Below are 18,924 nucleotides of genomic sequence, written 5' to 3' on the forward strand. Positions count from 1 at the left end.
TAAAGATAAATATATTTACAATTTAGTCACTATGATTTTTTAAGCTATAGACTTCATCTAGGCTTCTGTATATGCTATTTGAAATTTCACTGTCCCCCAATGGGGACTTCTATCTGAAAAACTCCAACCACATTTATCTTGTATAAGTCAAACCTGGTCATCCATTTTTCTTAATCTATAGACTTAAATAAAATTGAAATTTCTCAAGAGTAAAGATTATTCCTCTGGAGCCAAATGATCCCTAGCATTGTGTGGAGTCATATTAGCTGAAGGGCTGTCTAACAAATAATATTAATAATTACCTTCTGACTCCAAACTAACATCTGTATACTTGTGACTTCTTCATATAGTCATGAATGTATTGTTGAGTCACAAAAAAGAGAAATCTTATAATTTTGTGGGCATATTTTTTAACAATTATGAATTATCATGAAAATGGCTCTCATTTTCACCAAACTCACAGAAGCGTCAACAGAGACAAGATTCAGCCTATTACATTCAGAAATGTCTTTGTTCCTTTAATAATTATTTGTTGGTACTGAAAATTGAACTCAGGGGTGCTTTACCCCTGAGCTACATCTCCAGTGCCTTTGTTCATATTTAAATTTTATTTTTTATTAGTGAATTTCAGTTATACGTAACATTAAGGTTTATTTTGACATGAAATCATACCACTTTTAAACGGGGATTATTCTAACTGATTAAAATAAATACAAATATTACATAGCCATCAGCACATCCAAAGTAACCAAAATCTCCTCAACTGTTTTTTATGAGTTTTATGCTTCTAGCTATTACACAAAGGACTTTGATCCTTTTAAAAAAAATTTTACTTTTGTATATGATGTGAGGTACATATCCAAATACTTTTTTTTCTTCTTGTGGATATCTAGTCATCCCAGGGCCATTTTTGCTTTTGCTTTTACTCTTGAAAAATATAAGGGGTGTGTGTGTGTGTGTGTGTGTGTGTGATCCCTCTGAACACCAGTTACAAATTACTGCCCACACAGTTACAAATTGCCACCCCCGACCTGCACAGTCAGCTGAACTTAAGGTCACTCGTGTGAAATTCCAGGGACACCAAATAAAACACAGACACACTTTTCCTTTACCCAAGCTTCAGGACGGCTTCTCCACTCTTGACCTCAGGATCCCCAAAAGGGAGGGCAAGAGAAAGTCACGAGAGGCTGGTGAGAAAGTGACACATTCAGAAGAGAGCTTTTATTGGGGAACCCTTGTTCTTAGAAAGTTCTATTCAAAAATGGCCAGAGGGGGCAGGGTTTCAAGAGACACATGAGTATAACTCAACCCTCATGAGTAACGCCTACATCTGAAGACCCCCCTCTTTATCTGAGCTGGGACAACGCCCAAGTCACCAGAAATGTAGTGACTGGTCAGAGCCTCCTGCTTCAGGACGAGAAGGCGTGGGTCATTCAGAGGGGCTTCCCACATAGCCGTCCTTCTTTCTTTGAAAAACCAGGTGATGGGTCATTATTTTGAGTCCCTAAATTCTTGTTCTGGGGGCATGACATCCTATAATTACAACACAAGAGAGAATTAGTAGCAACGAGAACAATACAAGGATATATCATGCAGAGGGATTAAGAATGTTTCCAGGGTTAAAGCTGGAAAGTATTTGATCAGCTAAAGAAGTAGGATCTGAAAAATCAATCTTACTTTTTTGTATATCTTGAGTCTGATGATGCAGCTCCAAAAGATCCAAGCTGTTATCATTCTTCTGCCAAATACCCAACAAATGGTTCTGAACCTTCTCCCAATACCAATAAGAAGCATGGCATTTGGCAGCAGTAACACACACATACTTACACCTAGCAGGACATTTAAGTCTTTCCTTGAATTTCAAAGTGGAAAGTTCATTACCTATATTCATGACAGCAGCCTCTAAGGCATTTAGCTTGGTCTCAATCCTTTCATCAACATTTATTTGATTGTGAAGAGCCTTGGAAGTATTCTGAGCCAAATTATTAAGAAAATTTGCATGTTGAATATTTGAGATATGGCCACCAAAGCTGTGACCACGGAAGCAATAAAAGAAACCAAGGCAACAACTCCCACTATTATGAGCCCAAGAGCACATTTAGGTCTCGCTAGCTGGGCGTGTATTTGTTGTAAGACTTGAAGCATCAGCATCAGCCTACCGTGGCTCTGAAATATTTACTGGTACTAAGACAAAAGAGGGCTGATGGAGTATCATTGTTCCTTTTTCTCTAGTATTTCTGTTGTTACAATTAGTTAAATTACATTTACTACATGTAACAAGATATCTATCGTCTTCCCTTTTAACTTTTACATTTCTAGTAATTAAAGCATAAGGAGATTGAACACAGGCCCATAAGCCATAGCTAGAACCTTCCTTCTAGTTCTTGCTTACAAAGTCTGGTAAAGGTTTCTCAGTAAGATGTAAGAATTCTGAGGCAGCAATTAAGTGCCAAACATGTTTCTGAATGCCACATTCGCTGAAGGTCAGGATGTCAATAAGTATGGAGACTCCTTGCAAAACCAGCATGGAACCACCATTTGACCCAGCTATCCCTCTCCTCAGACTATACCCAAAGGACTTAAAAACAGCATACTACAGGGACACAGCCACACCAAGGTTTATAGCAGCACACTTCACAACAGCTAAACCATAGAACCAACCTAGGTGTCCTTCAACAGATGAATGGATAAATAAAATGTGATTTTATATATATATATTCCCCCACCAATTGAATATTACTTAGATTTAAAGATGAATGAAACTACGGCATTCGGTGGTAAATGGATGGAGTTGGAGAATATCATGCTAAGTGAATTAAGCCCCCCCAACACACACATACACACAACACAGAGGCCAAATGTTCTCTCTGGTAAGTGGAGGCTAATTCACAATGGGGGGTGGGGAAGAATAGTGACTTTAGATTAAGTAGAGAGGAGTGCAGGGAGGGGAGGGGATATGGGGATAGGAAGGATAGTAGAATGAAACAGACATTATATATAATATATATGGATGCTAAACCACTCAACAAGGGTGGGGGAGAGAATAGAAATTCAGTGGATTAGACAAAGTTGGAACGAAGGGAAGAAAAGGGAAATAGGAATACAGATGACAGTAGAATGAATGAGACACAACTTTTCTGTGTTCATATATAAATATACCACCAGGGAAGGTCCACACCATGTGCACCTCAAGAATGGAATGCTAACTAAAATGAGTTTTACTCCATGTATAATATGTCAAAATTTGCTCTACTGTCATGTATACCTAAAAAGAGTAAGAAATTTTAAAAAATGACAAGGGAAAATTTGTATACAGAGAAGGATTGTGAGTGAAAATCTCTTCAATAAATGCTAATGTCATTAAGGGTAAATACAATTATAAAAGAGTACCTTGAGCCCATACAAAATAATAAACAATGGTAAATAGACTTGCCCAAGTCAGTCTGCGCAACTAGCTATAGTCACAAAATTTTTGGTTTACAACTCTTTTCTATTTATTTTACAAAGCAGCACAAGAACAATACTTACAATTTGAGCAGAGAGGAAATATTACATAGCAGTGTTATGGATACTATTAATAGTGCTGTGTACTCAAAGAAAGCATTCTCAATTTCCTCCCCCATGCAATAAAAAATCATGTAGTTGAAAGATACACTAGTTACTGATTAGATAACACATACATGTGTTTGTGACATTACATATGTGGGCAGCTGCTCAACTTCGCAGGTCAGGTCCAATAGATAAGGAAGACACTCTCTTCACACCAGACAGTGTTTCTTTGAGTAATACTATGAAAGCAACAGAGAAAGAAAAAGTAACAGACACAGGCAACTGTATTGCCAGACTAGGAAAACCCCAACACTGAACCTACGTACTGGGGAGTCCCAAACAGCTTTTCAGGGTCCTGACTGGGACGTCCTGGGCAGAGTATCCTCTCCACAGGAGAGAGTCTGAAGTCTTGTTCTAACTTGTATTTAAATTGGGGCTGAATCAATACAAGTTAGAATGAAGCTTTCCTTGTTCTAACAGCTTGCATGACCTAGTGATCCCATGAAGAACACTAGGTCCTCCTTCAACAGGTCAGATCCCAGAGGAGGGAGTGATAACCTTGAGATGAGTAATTAAATTGGGGTTCCAATGAGTGAGCCACCGAGCCAGATGCTTTGAGAAATCGGCAATCTTGAGCTGTATCATCAAGGATAAGCAGACTCATGCAGGCACATGGAAAGGGAGGATCTTTAGTATTTTCCTTAGACCTCTAGTACTGAATCTTCCCTCCTGGCCTAATAAATAGTTAAAACTCATATGTAAAATGAAGCCAGTTTTCTGTGTAAAATAACATGGAGTGGAGATAAGCATGAAACCTAGAGAGTTACCCTTTGGAATAAAAAATAGTGTGAATATTATTCTCCTAGAACTTATCATTATATTTCAATATTTATTTTCCCAAATAAAGTTAAATGAAATGTTTGTGGGTGGTGTTTTGTTGACCCTAAGGGCTCACATATGAAGAGAATATTGTGTTTTTACTTTTTGAACAGGACTTGTAGATGAGAGTCTAGAGGTTTATTTCAATCAAAATTGTGTTTCTCTCTCTCTGTGGTGTCATGGGCTCCTGGAGCTGTAAGATCTGAGGAGGGACAGGGTTAGTTTATAGTATCTTATAATTACTGGTTGCAGAGGGGTCTGGAAGACCATGACACATGCTATCTATCATATAATCCAATAAGTATAACAAACCTTATATTGCAAGTTATTAAGTAGAATGAAAAAGGTCTACAAAATCAAACTATATAATGAAATTAAAAATGTGGGGGCATAAATGCTCCTATAGTGTGTCTTTTTCTTTTTACAGTCATCATTTTACATGTTTCTGGTTACACTTTTCTACTGGGTATCCAAGACTAAAGAGGTGGTCCTATATTGGGATGTTCTTCCTACAATTGAGGTCAGTCTAGTCTCCTCAGTGATGAACGTCATGGAATTCATGAGGAACTGCATGGTTTCTTCAGTTCAAGAGTCAGGATGGGCCTGTGGACCACGTGGTTTCCCTGGGAAACATTGAGACTACTTCCCCTTCAGTAACCCTCCTTTTACCTGAATATGCACATTGGCTCCTAGTCTCTTGGGTCTTTCTCCTCTCCCTGATTGGGAGCTTGTGCAACTCTCCAGAGTTGTAGATCCCTTAGGGAGTACTGCAACTCTATAAGGTGAAATGTTAAAGTTGTAATTCAAACTAGGGATATCTGGGCATCATTTTAGTATTCCTAGGTCCTTCCTGTAACTTAATTTTGGCATAATTACAAACAAAAGAATATGTAATTCACATAAATAATATTCCCCAAATAAAACTTGATTAATTATATGAAATAATTAAGGGAGACGTTATAGCATTATTTACCCAATAGAATGTTTTGCTATATTTGATGCATTAGCAAAGTGAATAGTGGGAGATGTGTGACCTAATAACATCATTAAATGCATGTCAAGGTTAACATTAAGAAATTCATACTTTATTTAGTAACAAATTGCATCCATAATGCAAATATAATTAAAAATTCTCTGTAAAATGGGCATGGTGGTCCATGCCTGTGACCCTAGGGATGTGAGAAGCTTTGCAAGTTAAAAGCCAGGCTCCATAACTTGGTGAAGCCCTAAACAACTTAGCAGACTCTCTCTCTAAGTAAAAATGAAAAAAAAAATCTGAGGATGCAGTTTACTGATTAAGTGTCCCTAAGTTTAAGTACAAACATAAAAACCAAAAATTTTAAATTCCATATAAACCTTAAGAGACTTCTGTAATAATCAAACTATGAGAATTATGTTTTCTCCAGTTGAGAAAAATGAGAATATGTAGTAACTGTTGATTTATAGTAAAATTATATCCTTTTAGGGGTGCACTATTCTATATTTGTATTTCTTTATTTCTACAATATCAGCTAAAGATGTTAAGAAAATTTTCAGCAAATGTCAAAAGCAATAACCCATTTTCTACATTTAAATGATTTTTTCCCTCCTAGGTCCCAAATACTTCAAGGGATGGGCTATAGATAAGAAACTTACAAATTTTTATACTTGTCAAGTTGTTTTTTTAATATTTTGTTGTTATCTAAGGTACATACTTTGAACAAATGCTACTCCACATTTGCTACAGGTATGAGGTCAGAAATTTAAAAATGTGTGAAATTTGAATACAGTCTTGGACACATTCTTTGGGTTTCTATATGCTGTAAATCCTCCAGTGTTTCAAAAATGTTTGATCAATGGCCAAAAGCTTTGCAAAAATTTTTCCACATGTCCTCTCACTCGTATGAATTCTGAGGTGCTGAGTAGGGTGTGAACAACTGTTGGAGACTCTGACACCTATTTTACACTTGTATAATTTCTGTGCTATCATATCTCTGGTGTGAAATAGTGTTGAACTACTGTGAAATAAGGGTTGATTCATGCTTAAAGACACCGATGCAATGTTTTCACTTGTAAAACTTCTCTGCAGTAAAAAATCTATAATGTTTAGTAAGATATGATCTTCAATTTGAAAAGGTTTGCCATTCTTCACATTTATAGGACTTCTCTCTAGTATGGGTTCTCTGGTGTTGAGTAAGTATTGATTTTTGATTAAAAGCTTTGCCACATTCTCTACATTGGTAGGGCTTCTCTCCAGTATGAATCCTCTTGTGGCGACTATGCTGAGAGACAGTATTAAAAGCTTTGCCACATTCTTTGCATTTGTAGGGCTTTTCTCCAGTGTGGATTCTCTGGTGTTGAGTAAGTGATGATCTTTGCCTAAAAGCTTTGCCACATTCTTTGCAGGTGTAGGGCTTCTCTCCAGTGTGGATTCTCTGGTGGTCAGTAAGTGATGCTTTGTGACGAAAACTCTTGCCACATTCTTTACAGTTGTAGGGCTTCTCTCCAGTGTGGACTCCCTGGTGCTGAGTAAGTGATGATTTTTTAATGAAACTCTTGCCACATACTTTACATTTGTAGGGCTTCTCTCCAGTATGAATCTTCTTGTGGCAACTAAGATGTGAGATGCGATTAAAAGCTTTGCCACATTCTCTACATTTGTAGGGCTTCTCTCCAGTATGAATCCTTTTATGACAGCTAAGTTGTGAGATGCTATTAAAAGCTTTGCCACATTCTTTACAGTTGTAGGGCTTCTCTCCAGTGTGGATTCGCTGGTGCTGAGTAAGTGATGGTTTTTGACTAAAACTCTTGTCACACACTTTACAGTTGTAGGGCTTCTCTCCAGTATGAATCCTTTTGTGATAATTATGCTGTGAGATGCTATTAAAAGCTTTGCCACATTCTTTACAGTTGTAGGGCTTCTCTCCAGTGTGGATTCGCTGGTGCTGAGTAAGTGAATATTTTTTATTAAAACTCTTGCCACACACTTTACAGTTGTAGGGCTTCTCTCCAGTGTGGATTCGCTGGTGCTGAGTAAGTGATGGTTTTTGATGAAAACTCTTGTCACACACTTTACATTTGTACGGCTTCTCTCCAGTATGAATCCTGTGGTGGCAATTGAGCTGTGAGTTTGTGTTAGATCTTTTGCCACACACTTTACATTTGTAGGGCTTCTCTCCAGTATGAATCCTTTTGTGATAATTACGCTGTGAGATGCTATTAAAAGCTTTGCTACATTCTCTACATTTGTAGGGCTTCTCTCCAGTATGAATCCTTTTGTGATAATTACGCTGTGAGATGCGATTAAAAGCTTTGCCACACTCTTTACATTTATAGGGCTTCTCTCCAGTGTGGATTCGCTGGTGATGAGTAAGTGATGATTTTTGACTAAAACTCTTGCAACACACATTACATTTGTAGGGCTTCTCTCCAGTATGAATCCTGTTGTGGCGATCAAGATTTGAGTCTATATTAAAACTCTTGCCACACACATTACATTTGTAGGGCTTCTCTCCAGTATGAATCCTGTTGTGGCGATCAAGATGTGACTTTGTATTAAAATTTTTGCCACACACTTTACATTTGTAGGGCTTCTCTCCAGTATAAATTCTCTGGTGATTTTTTAGGCTTGGTTTTTGATTAAAAGCTTCGCAAACTTGTTTACATATGTGGGGCATCTCTTCAATGTGTGTCCACTGGTGACAAATAAGACTGGAGCTTTTATTAGAAGTTTTTTCACATTCTTTGCATGGCATATCTCCTGTATGAACACTGTGATGTTGAGTAAAATTCTTGAGTGTGTTGCATTCTTCACATTGGTAGGTCTTCTCTGCAGAAAAAATTTTGGGGTGTTGAGTAAGAGTTGAATAATCTTTTAAGGCTTTGCTAGACTTTTTACATTTACAGGCCTTTTCTTCAGTATAAATCCCCTGATTCTTAACAAGTTGTACCTTTCACTAAATGTTTTTCTCCTTTCTTTTAAATTTGTAGGGTTTATCATTGTCATAGTATCTGCGTGTTTAAAGACTATATTGGCTTGCTCAACATCTTCTAAACTTATAGTGCTCTCTTTCTCCATACATTCTCTTGTATCCACATTTTTCATTTTGGTAAACCCCATTACATTTACATATAGAAAATTTCAATTTCTACATACATGGGCAGAATAAAAGGCCAATCAAGATAAAATACAAAAGTCATAGACAAACGAGGCTTAATATTTATCCAAGCAAAAGCACATTTAACATTATTGGCAATACAAACAAGAGTCATGCATATCTTAATTTGTGAAGGAATTAACTGATATGAGGAAACCCAGTAATAACATGGAACCGACTGTACACAATGAAAAAATAAAGAAAAAATCAACCAACCAAATTGTAAATATCCACAGATGTATTGTTTTACAAATCCTCTTATTCAACTACAACTTACACCATCTCTCAAAAGAGCAGTCTTTGTCCATCTGACATTCATTCCATGGCAAATAATTTCACAGAAAATCCATTACACATATCAGAAAGAACACTGATAAGGAAATTTTAGTGAAAAAAAAAATGTATAAATAAGATTAGAGAAACTGACTTATGATAGCAATATATTACAATGGGTGGACCTAGAGGTCTCCAGAAATGTGCAGAAATTTCCTGTAAATAATGAAGAGGGGCTGGAATTGTAGACTAGTGGTGGAGGGCTTGCCTAGCATGTGTGAGGCCCTAGGTTCGATCCTCAGCACCACATATGGATAAATGGGAAATTCATTAACAACTAAAAATATTTTTTAAAATGATGGAAGAGCTGTCAGATAATATTGACACTCACAAGGCAAAGGGAGAGTTTTGTTGTTAATTTGAGTGTACAGAGACATTACTGGAGGAAAAGCAGGAGACTAGATAATTTTAAAGCACAAAACACAGGACAGGTTCTTCTACGATGACAAGAGAAAGAAATCAAAGCTTCTCAAAAATCCTTTCTGCTGGATAATGTCTCAATCAACCTTTTTGAATTTAGGCTTCCTCCTCTACCTCAACTATGTCCTCTGCTATATGTGGGCCACAGGATTTGACATCACTGCATTCCTCTAAGTCAACCATATGTCAAGTGAAGGATGTATATTATGCCAATGAAGGAAAACATTAAGGACGAAAAGAAACATCATTAACATTTTCTTGTCAGCACCAAGAACTACCCCATCTTTTTTATTGAATGCAAAAATCTGAAACTCATTCTTATGGTGAAGTTCCCAAAAGATCTACTTCAAGGGAAGAAAATTAAATAATGATAAATAGGAATTTTGAGGGAAAGTTATGCTCACCCACAAAGACCAGGTTGCTGTAGGTCTCCAACATCACTTCTCTATATAAATTCTGCTGGGCAGGATCCAGACATTCCCATTCCTCCTCAGAGAAATCAATGGCCACATCCCTGAATGTCAATGGCTCCTGAAATAAAAATTGTTAGATCAATAGCACACACACCAAACCATTATTCAGTTTTTGTTTTGAATTAAGAGTTAGTAGAACGGACTGTCATGTAGGAGAGTGACTTTAATTATGTCATAAGATACTTTCCATTATCTAATTCAGAGGAAAATACACAAGTCCAAAAACAGTATATATACTCCATATCAGAGTGAAGTGAAGGATATATACCATAATCCAAGCACCTAATAAAAGCCCAACTCCTAACTCTTCTGCCATCACTGAATGTGAAATTTGGCAGACATTCCAGATGCAAATCAGACTTGTCAGAGATATTCTCATAAGGTGATTGTGCCCAAGGGAGACAAAAAGAGTGGTAAAAAAGCTTTTGAAGACAGTCTGGTTGCTATTCTCTCTGCTTTGTGTCCATGAGATAGATTGAGCTCCCCAATACAATTAGTTTCAAGTATCATCCATGACACATTCCCAATGTGTAAAATATTCATAAAATATTAATGTTTGGAGACATGTAACGTGACACTTCCACCTCGTGAAAGGACAAACTTGAAATATCTCAAGTTCTATAAGCAGTTCAACAAGTGAATCAATTTGGTACAATAGAATGAACAATGGGTCACAGAAGACTTCAAGGAGGAGATTAAAAAATTCTTAGAGGAAAACAAGAACACAGACACAACATATCAATATCTCTTGGACACTATGGAAGCAGTACTAAGAGAAAAGTTCATTGCATGGAATTCATTCCTTAAAAGAAGAGAAAGTCAATCATTGATCTCATACTTCATCTCAAAGCCCTAGAAGAACAAATCAACAGCAAAAGCAGTAGAAGGCAAGAAATAATTAAAATTGGAACTGAAATTGAATTAAAAGAAACAATTAAACCTTGACAAAAAGTTGGTTCTCTGACAGAACCTTAGCTATGCTAATGAAAAGAAGGAGAGGGAAAATTCAAACTACCAGCATACATGATGAAAAAGGCAATATCACAACAGACACTACAGAAATAGAGAGGATAATTAGAAATTATCTTAAAAATGTATACCCCAATAAAATAGAAGACAGTGAATTAATTCCTATGATATTCCCAGATTGAATCAGGAAATATACACAATTTAAAGAGACCAATATTAAATGATGAAATAGAAGATGCCATCAGAGGCTTACCAACCAAGGAAAGTCCAGGACGAGATGGATACAAAGCCAAGTTCAACAAGACCTTTAAAGAAGAACTACAAAAATACCAAATACTCTTCAATTTATTTCAGGAACTAGAGAAACAAGCAGCACTTCCAAACTCATTCTATGAGGCCAATATCACCCTGATCCCAAAACCAGGCAGGGACAAATGAAATAAAGAAAACTTCAGGCCAATATCTCTAATGAAAATCGATGCAAAAATTCTGAATAAAATTCTGGCAAATTGAATTCAAAAACATATTAAAAAGGTCGTGCACCAAGATCAAGTGGGGTTTGTCCCAGGGATACAGGGTTGGTTCAACATATTTAAATCAATAAAGGTAATTCATCACATCAATAGACTCAAAAATAAGAATCATATGATCATCTCAAGAGACACAGAAAAACCATTTGACAAAATACAGCACCCTTTCATGTTCAAAACACTAGAAAAACTAGAGATAACAGGAACATATCTCAACATCATAAAGGCTCTGTACACTAAGCCTCAGGCCAACATCATTCTAAATGAGAAAAACTAAAGGCATTCCCTCTAAAAACTGGAACAAGACAGGGATGCTCTCTCTCACCATTTCTATTCAACATAGTTCTTGAAACACTAGCCAGAGCAATTAGACAGACAAAAGAAGTTAAAGGAGTAACTACAGGAAAAGAACTTAAATTAGCACTATTTGCCAACAATATGATTCTATACCTAGAAGACCCCCAAAGCACCACCAGAAAACTTCTAGAACTAAAAAATGAATTCAGCAAAGCAGCAGGATATAAAATCAACACCCATTAAATAAAGGCATTTCTGTATATCAGTGACAAAGCCTTGAGAAGGAAACGAGAAAAACGACCCCATTTACAGTAACTTCAAAAAAAGATAAAATAAGATACTTGGGAACCAACTTAACAAAAGAGGTGAAAGATCTATACAACAAAACCTACAGAACCCTAAAGAAAGAAATCAAAGAAGACCTTAGAAGATGGAAAGATCTACCTTACTCTTGCATAGGCAGAATTAATATTATCAAAATGACCATACTACCAAAAGCACTGTACAGATTTAATGCAATTCTGATCAAAATCCCAATGACATTTCTCATAGAAAAAGAAAAAGCAATAATAAAATTCATCTGGAAAAATAAGAGATCCAGAATAGCTGAAGCAATTCTAAGCAGGAAGAGCAAAGCAGGTGGTATCACTATACCAGACCGTAAACTATACTACAGAACAAAAGTAATAAAAACAGCATGGTATTGGCACCAAAACAGGCTGGTAGATTGACCAATGATACAGAAGAGGGGACCCAGAGACTAACCCACAAAATCACAATTATCTTATATGAGACAAAGGTGCCAAGAACATGCATTGGAGAAAAGATAGCCTCTTCAACAAATGATGCTGGGAAAACTGGAAATTCATTTGCAAAAAAAATGAAATGAAACCCCTATCTCTCACCATGCACAAAACTCAACTCAAAGTGGATCAAGGACCTAGGATTTAAACCAGAGACTCTGCATCTAATAGAAGAAAAAGTAGGCCCTAATCTTCATCACATGGGGCTAGGCCCCAACTTCGTTAATAAGATGCCTATAGCACAAGAATTAAAACCAAGAATCAACAAATGGGATGGATTCAAACTAAAAATTTTCTTCTCAGGAAAAAAAAACAATCTGAGGTGAACAGAGAGCCTACATTCTGGGAGTAAATTTTTATCCCTCACACATCAGATAGAGAACTAATGTCTGGGGTATATAAAGAACTCAAAATGCTAAGCACCAAAAAAGGAAATAATCCAATCAAGAAATGGGTCAAGGACCTGAACAGATACTTCTCAGAAAAGGACATAGAATCAATCAACAAATATATGGAAAAAATGTTCATCATCTCTTGCAATTAGAGAAATGCAAATCAAAACCACTCTAAGATATCATCTCATTCCAGTCAGAGTGGCAGCTATTTTGAAGACAAACAACAAGTGTTGCTGAGGATGGGGGCGGTAAGGTACACTCACACACTGCTGGTGGGATTGCAAATTGGTGCCGGCAATATGGAAAGCAGTATAGAGATTCCTTGGAAATCTGGAAATGAAGCCACCATTTGACCCAGCTGTTCTTCTTCTCGGACTATTCTCAAAGGACTTGAAAACAGCACACTACAGGGTCACAGCCACATCAATGTTTATATCATCACAATTCAGAATAGCAAACTGGAGCCAACCCAGATGCCCTTCAGTGGATGAATGGATAAAAAAATATGTGGCATATATACACCATGGAATTTTACTCAGCAATAATAAAATCATGGCAATTGCAGGTAAATGGATGGTATTGGAGAAGTGAAGTTAGTCAATCCCAAAAAACAAATGCTGAATGGTTTCTTTTACATGAGGAGGATGAATATAGTGGGGTAGGGAGGGGAACATGGGAGGAATAGATAAATTCTACCTCTATTAGAGGGGTGGGAGGGGAGGAGGCAGGGGATTAGCAGTGATGGTGGAATGTTATGACATCGATATTCAAAGTACATGTATGAAGACACAAATTGGTGCCAACATCCCTTATGTACAACCAGAGATATGAAAAATTGGGCTGTATACATGTAATAAGAATTGTGATACATTCCACTGTCATTGTTTTAAATCAAAAAATAAAAATAACAAACACACTTCAGCCTGTGTGAGGATCAAGGACGAATCCTTTCCACCACTCACCAAGACAATGAATTGCATTTTTGTTCCGGTGCACAGCTGCAGGAAGAGCAGGAATATATGTGAATTTCAATACCTGATACCCACTGGGATATATTTGGGTGAAATACAAGAGACAGAACATCGATGGTAGGAAAGGTACAGAAGATCTGGGAGGCAGAAAAAAGTTGTCATGAAAGCAATCGACATTCTCAAGCTCAGCAGGTAGTACCTGTGATGACAAATGTCAACCCCAGCCTAATTCTTGCCTACATTAACACAGACCCTCACTTCATGCACGAGGAATACTGGTCATCAGCAATTTAAGAGGTATTTAACCAAATTTAATATCCTACACAACGTATTTTTGCAATGCACATTTTCAATAAAAGTCACACAATTTTTACTTCAATATTGAGTTATTTAATTTCTTTTGCATTTGTTATAATTTTAGAGTCAGCTGGGTAATTTTTACAAAATGACTTTTGGATTTTGGCCTCATCATATTGAACCTGCAGACCCACTGTGGAATATTGTGGTTTTAACAAAATCAAACTTTTGATCATTGAATATTAGCTGTTTTCCCACTTTGTTTCCATTTTTTTTTTTTTTTTTGCATTTTACTTTCCCCTTTATTTTTACTTTGCAGTGAACAGTTCTTTTGTTATAACTTTCATTTTAAATTATTTTTCCTATATTTGTGAATGGATTTATGCCTCAATTTTAACACTGCCCATTGCTAGTGTGTATAAATTACATGACTTAATGTTGACCACTTAACCCATGACATTATTGATCTAATTTAGGTCTTATGTTTCATTAGTGCATGGAAATTGCTTAGAAATATTATAGAAATAAGAATATCATCTGCATGTGCTATTTGACTTTTGATGTATAAAATGCTGTTCAATATTCTCAGAACAATATTTAGAAGTCAGAAAACCATACTTTTTCCTTTTTCTAAAACTAAATTGTGAAACACTTAGGTTCTCACCATTAAATATGAAAACAGTTCATAGCTGCCCTTTAGTGGATTGAAAAAGAATTGTCCTCTGGTCTTCATTGGCCATAGGTTTTGCAATAAATGACATAAGTATGGGATCTGCCAAAAGCTTTTCTCTATCAAAATGATTTTTGGAAACTTACATATTGTCCCTCTTGGTCATGAAGTCCCATCTTTCTTTTTGTTGTTATTCTCAGTTTGCTAGGGGTTTGAATACCTGGGTCAACGTCTATAAGAAGACGGTCTGCCATTTCCATTCTTATGTGTGTTATCTGGTAATTCTGGCCTCACAGAAAGAATTAGTCCATTTTCTTCTATTTTTAAATGTGATCATGAATTACTGTTACTGATTCCTTATTACATGTTTGGTAGAAATGAACTGTGAAGGCATCTTTTTTAAATATGATTACTATTTGGTTTTTTGGTGGGTTGATTTTTGGAGCTGGGTTTTTGCCAGGTTGGCCTCACATTCCTTAGCCCAAATCCTCCTCCTGCTGTAGCCTCACAGGTAGCTGGGACTAGGGGCGTGTGCTCCCAAGATCAGCTTTTCAGCTTCTCATAAAAATATTTGCAATTAAGTGGAATGTTAATTTGTAGGTCTACTTTATATTTCTTCACATCTGGGTCTACTAATGTATTCTATTGATTCCTAAAGTAATTTTCAAAGTTGATGATTATCTTGCAATTTATCTATATTTGGTTGTTTTCCAGGCTTCAGACTTTCTTGGCAATTAGGTGGAATGATGAGCAAGCAAAACGTGGGGAAATGAGAACCTGGCATTTTGTGAATTGAACAATGTCTCAGGATGCCCTGTGCAGGACGGAGAGTATGCACACATAATTCTCTGAGATAAATGAAGCAGAGAAGCTAAAGCAAATTATAATTTTAGTTAGCCTAATTAATAATCTTGAGTAGCTTTTATAAGTCTTCACACACTTGTTTACTTTTTAGGGCAGAATCTAAGTATTTTACCATATTTAAATTAGGTTATTAAAGGTTTTTTTTTTGGTGAGTTGTCTAAGTTTCATATATTTTGGATGTTGAGCTTTTACCAGATATGTGGCTAGCAACGATTTTCTTTTACCCACAGTCTAGTTTTACATTTCATTGATTGATTCCTTTGCTGCATAGAAGCATTTTTAGCTTTATATAGTCTCACCTATCTCTTTGTTTTTCCTTGCACATTCTCAACATGTTCTATTTAAAACCATTGCCAACATGAATGGTAAAGAATTCTTCTCGTTTTCTTCTGGAATTTTTATGACTTCAGGTTATATCACAATGAGCTATAACCACATGCTTGTGGGCTATTCTCAAAATGTTGGTAGGTAGCACATACTGCAGAGGATATGCAGGAAAGGAAACACGTGGACATCCTTGCCAGAAATATAAACTTGAATAGATATTTTAAAAAACTATAAGGGTTATTTTTCAAAAAATTAAAACTAGAGATGCCATATGACCCAGACATTTTGTTAAGAATATGCCTGTATTTTTCAGGGTTCTTCAGAAAATGAGAATAAAATACATAAAAATGGATGTTTGTATACAAGGGAGCTTATTATATTTACTCACATAATCATGGGAGGAATAGTCACCAAATGTTTGCCTGCAGGATGGCAACACTGGGAAACTGGTAACCGCTTGGTCCAAGATGCTGGAAGCTTCATAATGTGAGGAATCAAATGAAGCAGCTGTGGTCCAGGACAGAGGACTTAAAAGACCCTGGTAGATGAAAAAACAAATAATCCAATCAACAAATGGGCCAAGGACCTGAACAGACACTTCTCAGAAGATATACAATCAGTAAATATATGGAAAGATGCTCATCATCTCTAGCAATCAGAGAAATGCAAAAAAAAAAAAACTAAGATATCATCTCACTGCAGTCAGAATGGCAGCTATTATGAAGACAAACAACAATAAGTGTTGGCGAGGATGTGGGGAACAGGCACACTCATACATTGCTGGTGGGACTGCAAATTGGTGCAGCCAATATGGAAAGCAGTATGGAGATTCCTTGGAAATCTGGGAATGGAACCACCATGTGACCCAGCTATTCCTCTTCTCCGAATTTACCCAAAGGACCTAAAAGTAGCACACTACAGGGACACAGCCACAGCAATGTTCATAGCAGCACAACTCACAGTGGGGTAGGGAGGAAGAGCATGGGAGGATTAGATTAATTCTACATAGGGAAGAGGGGTGGGAGGAAAATGGAGGGGGAAGGGGATTAGCAAGCATGGTGGAATGTGAGGGTTATCATTATACAATGATATGATCGCCATAATTATTCAAAATACACGTATGAAGACTTGAATTGGGTGTCAACATACCTTACATACAAAGAGAGATGAAAAATTGTGGTACTTACGTGTATTAAGAATTGTAATGCAGAAAGAAATGAGTCCATGTATAATGGCATAAGTTGACGTGAATATTCTTTATATACAGAGATATGAAAAATTGTGCTCTATGTGTAATAAGGATCATAATGCATTCCACTGTTACCATGTATTTAAAAAAATAATAAAAACAATATATAAAATTAAATCATGACCTAAAAAACATCGTAAAAAAAAGAAAGAAATTGTGAGATAGGATGCAGGGAGATCACAATTGTGAAGCTGACCCAAGCAACTGAGTGAAACCCTACCTAAATTTAAAAAAAAAAAAAAAAAGAAAGGCAGTAGTAATTTTTAAAAATTAAATTAAGAACTAAGTCAAAAATTTAAATTTTCAAGTAAAAATTTAAAAAGGGCTGAGGATATAGTTCAGTAGGACACCCTGGAAATTCCATCCAGAAATAACCATTTCTGGCAATCAGCCACATTTTTTTTTTTTTTTTGCCATATTGCATACAGTCTGACCAATACTATGAAACCCCGTGTCAGTGTTATATGGATGTTATATAAATGTCACATATCACATATAAGCATATTTTTAAAAGGACACCTGCAGAATTTGAAAAAAAAATGCAAACACAGATCAGTACATAAGAGACTGAATGATAAAATCCCTCCTTATACGGACGGCCGCTCCCCCAGGTTCATCTAGGATCACCCCATCAACATGTCACCATGATTCCTTTCCACCTCAGCCGGGAAGAGGCCGGGCACCGCGCTCCCCTGCCACAGAGGACCTGAGCAGGGGCTGAGGCTGCCCCCGGGGGTGGGGAGGCCGCGAGGGGTGTCCGCCACTGTCACGCTCCCCACCCGGCTGGCCCGGGGGACTGAGGGGCGCTGTCCCCAATGGGTTCACGCCTGTGGTCTCAGAGAGCGCCCGGAGTCGGGTGGGCAGCTCGGGCTCCCGCCACAGCCGGTCCCGCGGCCGAGCCTCCCGGTCCAGGCACCAGGGGCCACCGCACACTCACCATTTCCTGGTGCCCAGCAGACAAGCCTGCCCTGGGGAGCTTCGGCCCCTGACTGGGAGGGCCACCCGGGTCCTGGGAAGAGCGAAGCCTGGAGTCCAGCTGCAGGAATCTGAGGGGAAGCGCAGACCGCGGAGACATAAATCTCTTCCGGACTGCGGAAGCCCGCCCCCTGCTCGCTGGCTGCTCTCAGGATTGGACAGCTCTCAGGATTGCACAGCGCTCAGCACGGGGGCTTCTGATTGGACGGGGCGTCCGTCAGTCTCCGCCCTCCCCAGCCTGAGCCCAGCGAGCCTTCTTTCTGAGTGACAGGCGAGGAGGCGGCCAGAATGGCAGGGTTGGGCTGCAGCTTTTGTCTTTTTTTGTTTTTCTTTTGAGGTCTGGGCATTGGGTCAGGGTTAGGGTGACCAGAATTCTAAGTTCTGTTGGGTTTTGATGTTAGGAAATTGAAGTCATTTTGAAGTGGCACCCCCTTTCTTTACAGAAAAGCCCTCTTCACCATGGCTGATTTTAGGACTGTCAGCCAAAGAGTCCATTGTAGATAAACTTCCTATTTTCGTGTCACCCTGTTGACTTGGCCACTGGCTGAGAAGATACCAGCCCTCCAGGTGCTGGACACCCCCTTACTAGTTTTCACAAAGGTATCCAGTATAGTACTTTGAAGAAATGTACAATCAAGGCCTCTGGCCTTGAGCTGGGCTTCACAGAAATGTCTACATTTTTAAGATAAGTTACAAATGGGCCCATGGTCACAGCTGGCAGGGGGAGGAAAGAAAGGGGAGAAGAAGCTCTCCCCTTCTCAAGTGTTTCCTTGAAGGGTTAACTTGC

General features: G+C 37.8%; 1 protein-coding gene across 1 annotated transcript; it reads right to left on the reverse strand.

Moving 5' to 3' along the window:
- Nucleotides 1-5,491: 5,491 nt before the first annotated feature.
- LOC124079748 (zinc finger protein 345) lies at nucleotides 5,492-18,251 on the reverse strand. The gene is made up of 4 exons (XM_046425443.2): nucleotides 18,100-18,251; nucleotides 16,302-16,451; nucleotides 9,722-9,848; nucleotides 5,492-8,236 (listed from the first exon to the last, which is right to left on the reverse strand). Exons 1-4 carry the CDS (start codon nucleotides 18,235-18,237, stop codon nucleotides 6,531-6,533), a joined length of 2,121 nt encoding a protein of 706 aa, XP_046281399.2. The 5' UTR covers nucleotides 18,238-18,251; the 3' UTR covers nucleotides 5,492-6,530.
- Between the last annotated feature and the right edge of the window lie 673 nt (nucleotides 18,252-18,924).

Source organism: Marmota monax, unplaced genomic scaffold (assembly GCF_021218885.2).
Source record: "Marmota monax isolate L192 unplaced genomic scaffold, Marmota_monax_Labrador192_F-V1.1 WCK01_AAM20220418_F8-fsc00028, whole genome shotgun sequence".
Lineage (NCBI taxonomy): Eukaryota > Metazoa > Chordata > Mammalia > Rodentia > Sciuridae > Marmota > Marmota monax.

Excerpts from the sequence above, each read along its gene's own strand:
- LOC124079748 (XM_046425443.2), bottom strand. The coding sequence starts at position 18,237 with ATGTCTCCGCGGTCTGCGCTTCCCCTCAGATTCCTGCAGCTGGACTCC. Across the intron at positions 9,849-16,301 it reads ACTATTCCTCCCATGATTAT|GAGCCATTGACATTCAGGGA; the intron begins GTGAGTAAATAT and ends TTTTTATTTCAG. Across the intron at positions 8,237-9,721 it reads CAGCAACCTGGTCTTTGTGG|AGAAGACCTACCAATGTGAA; the intron begins GTGAGCATAACT and ends TTTTTTCTGCAG.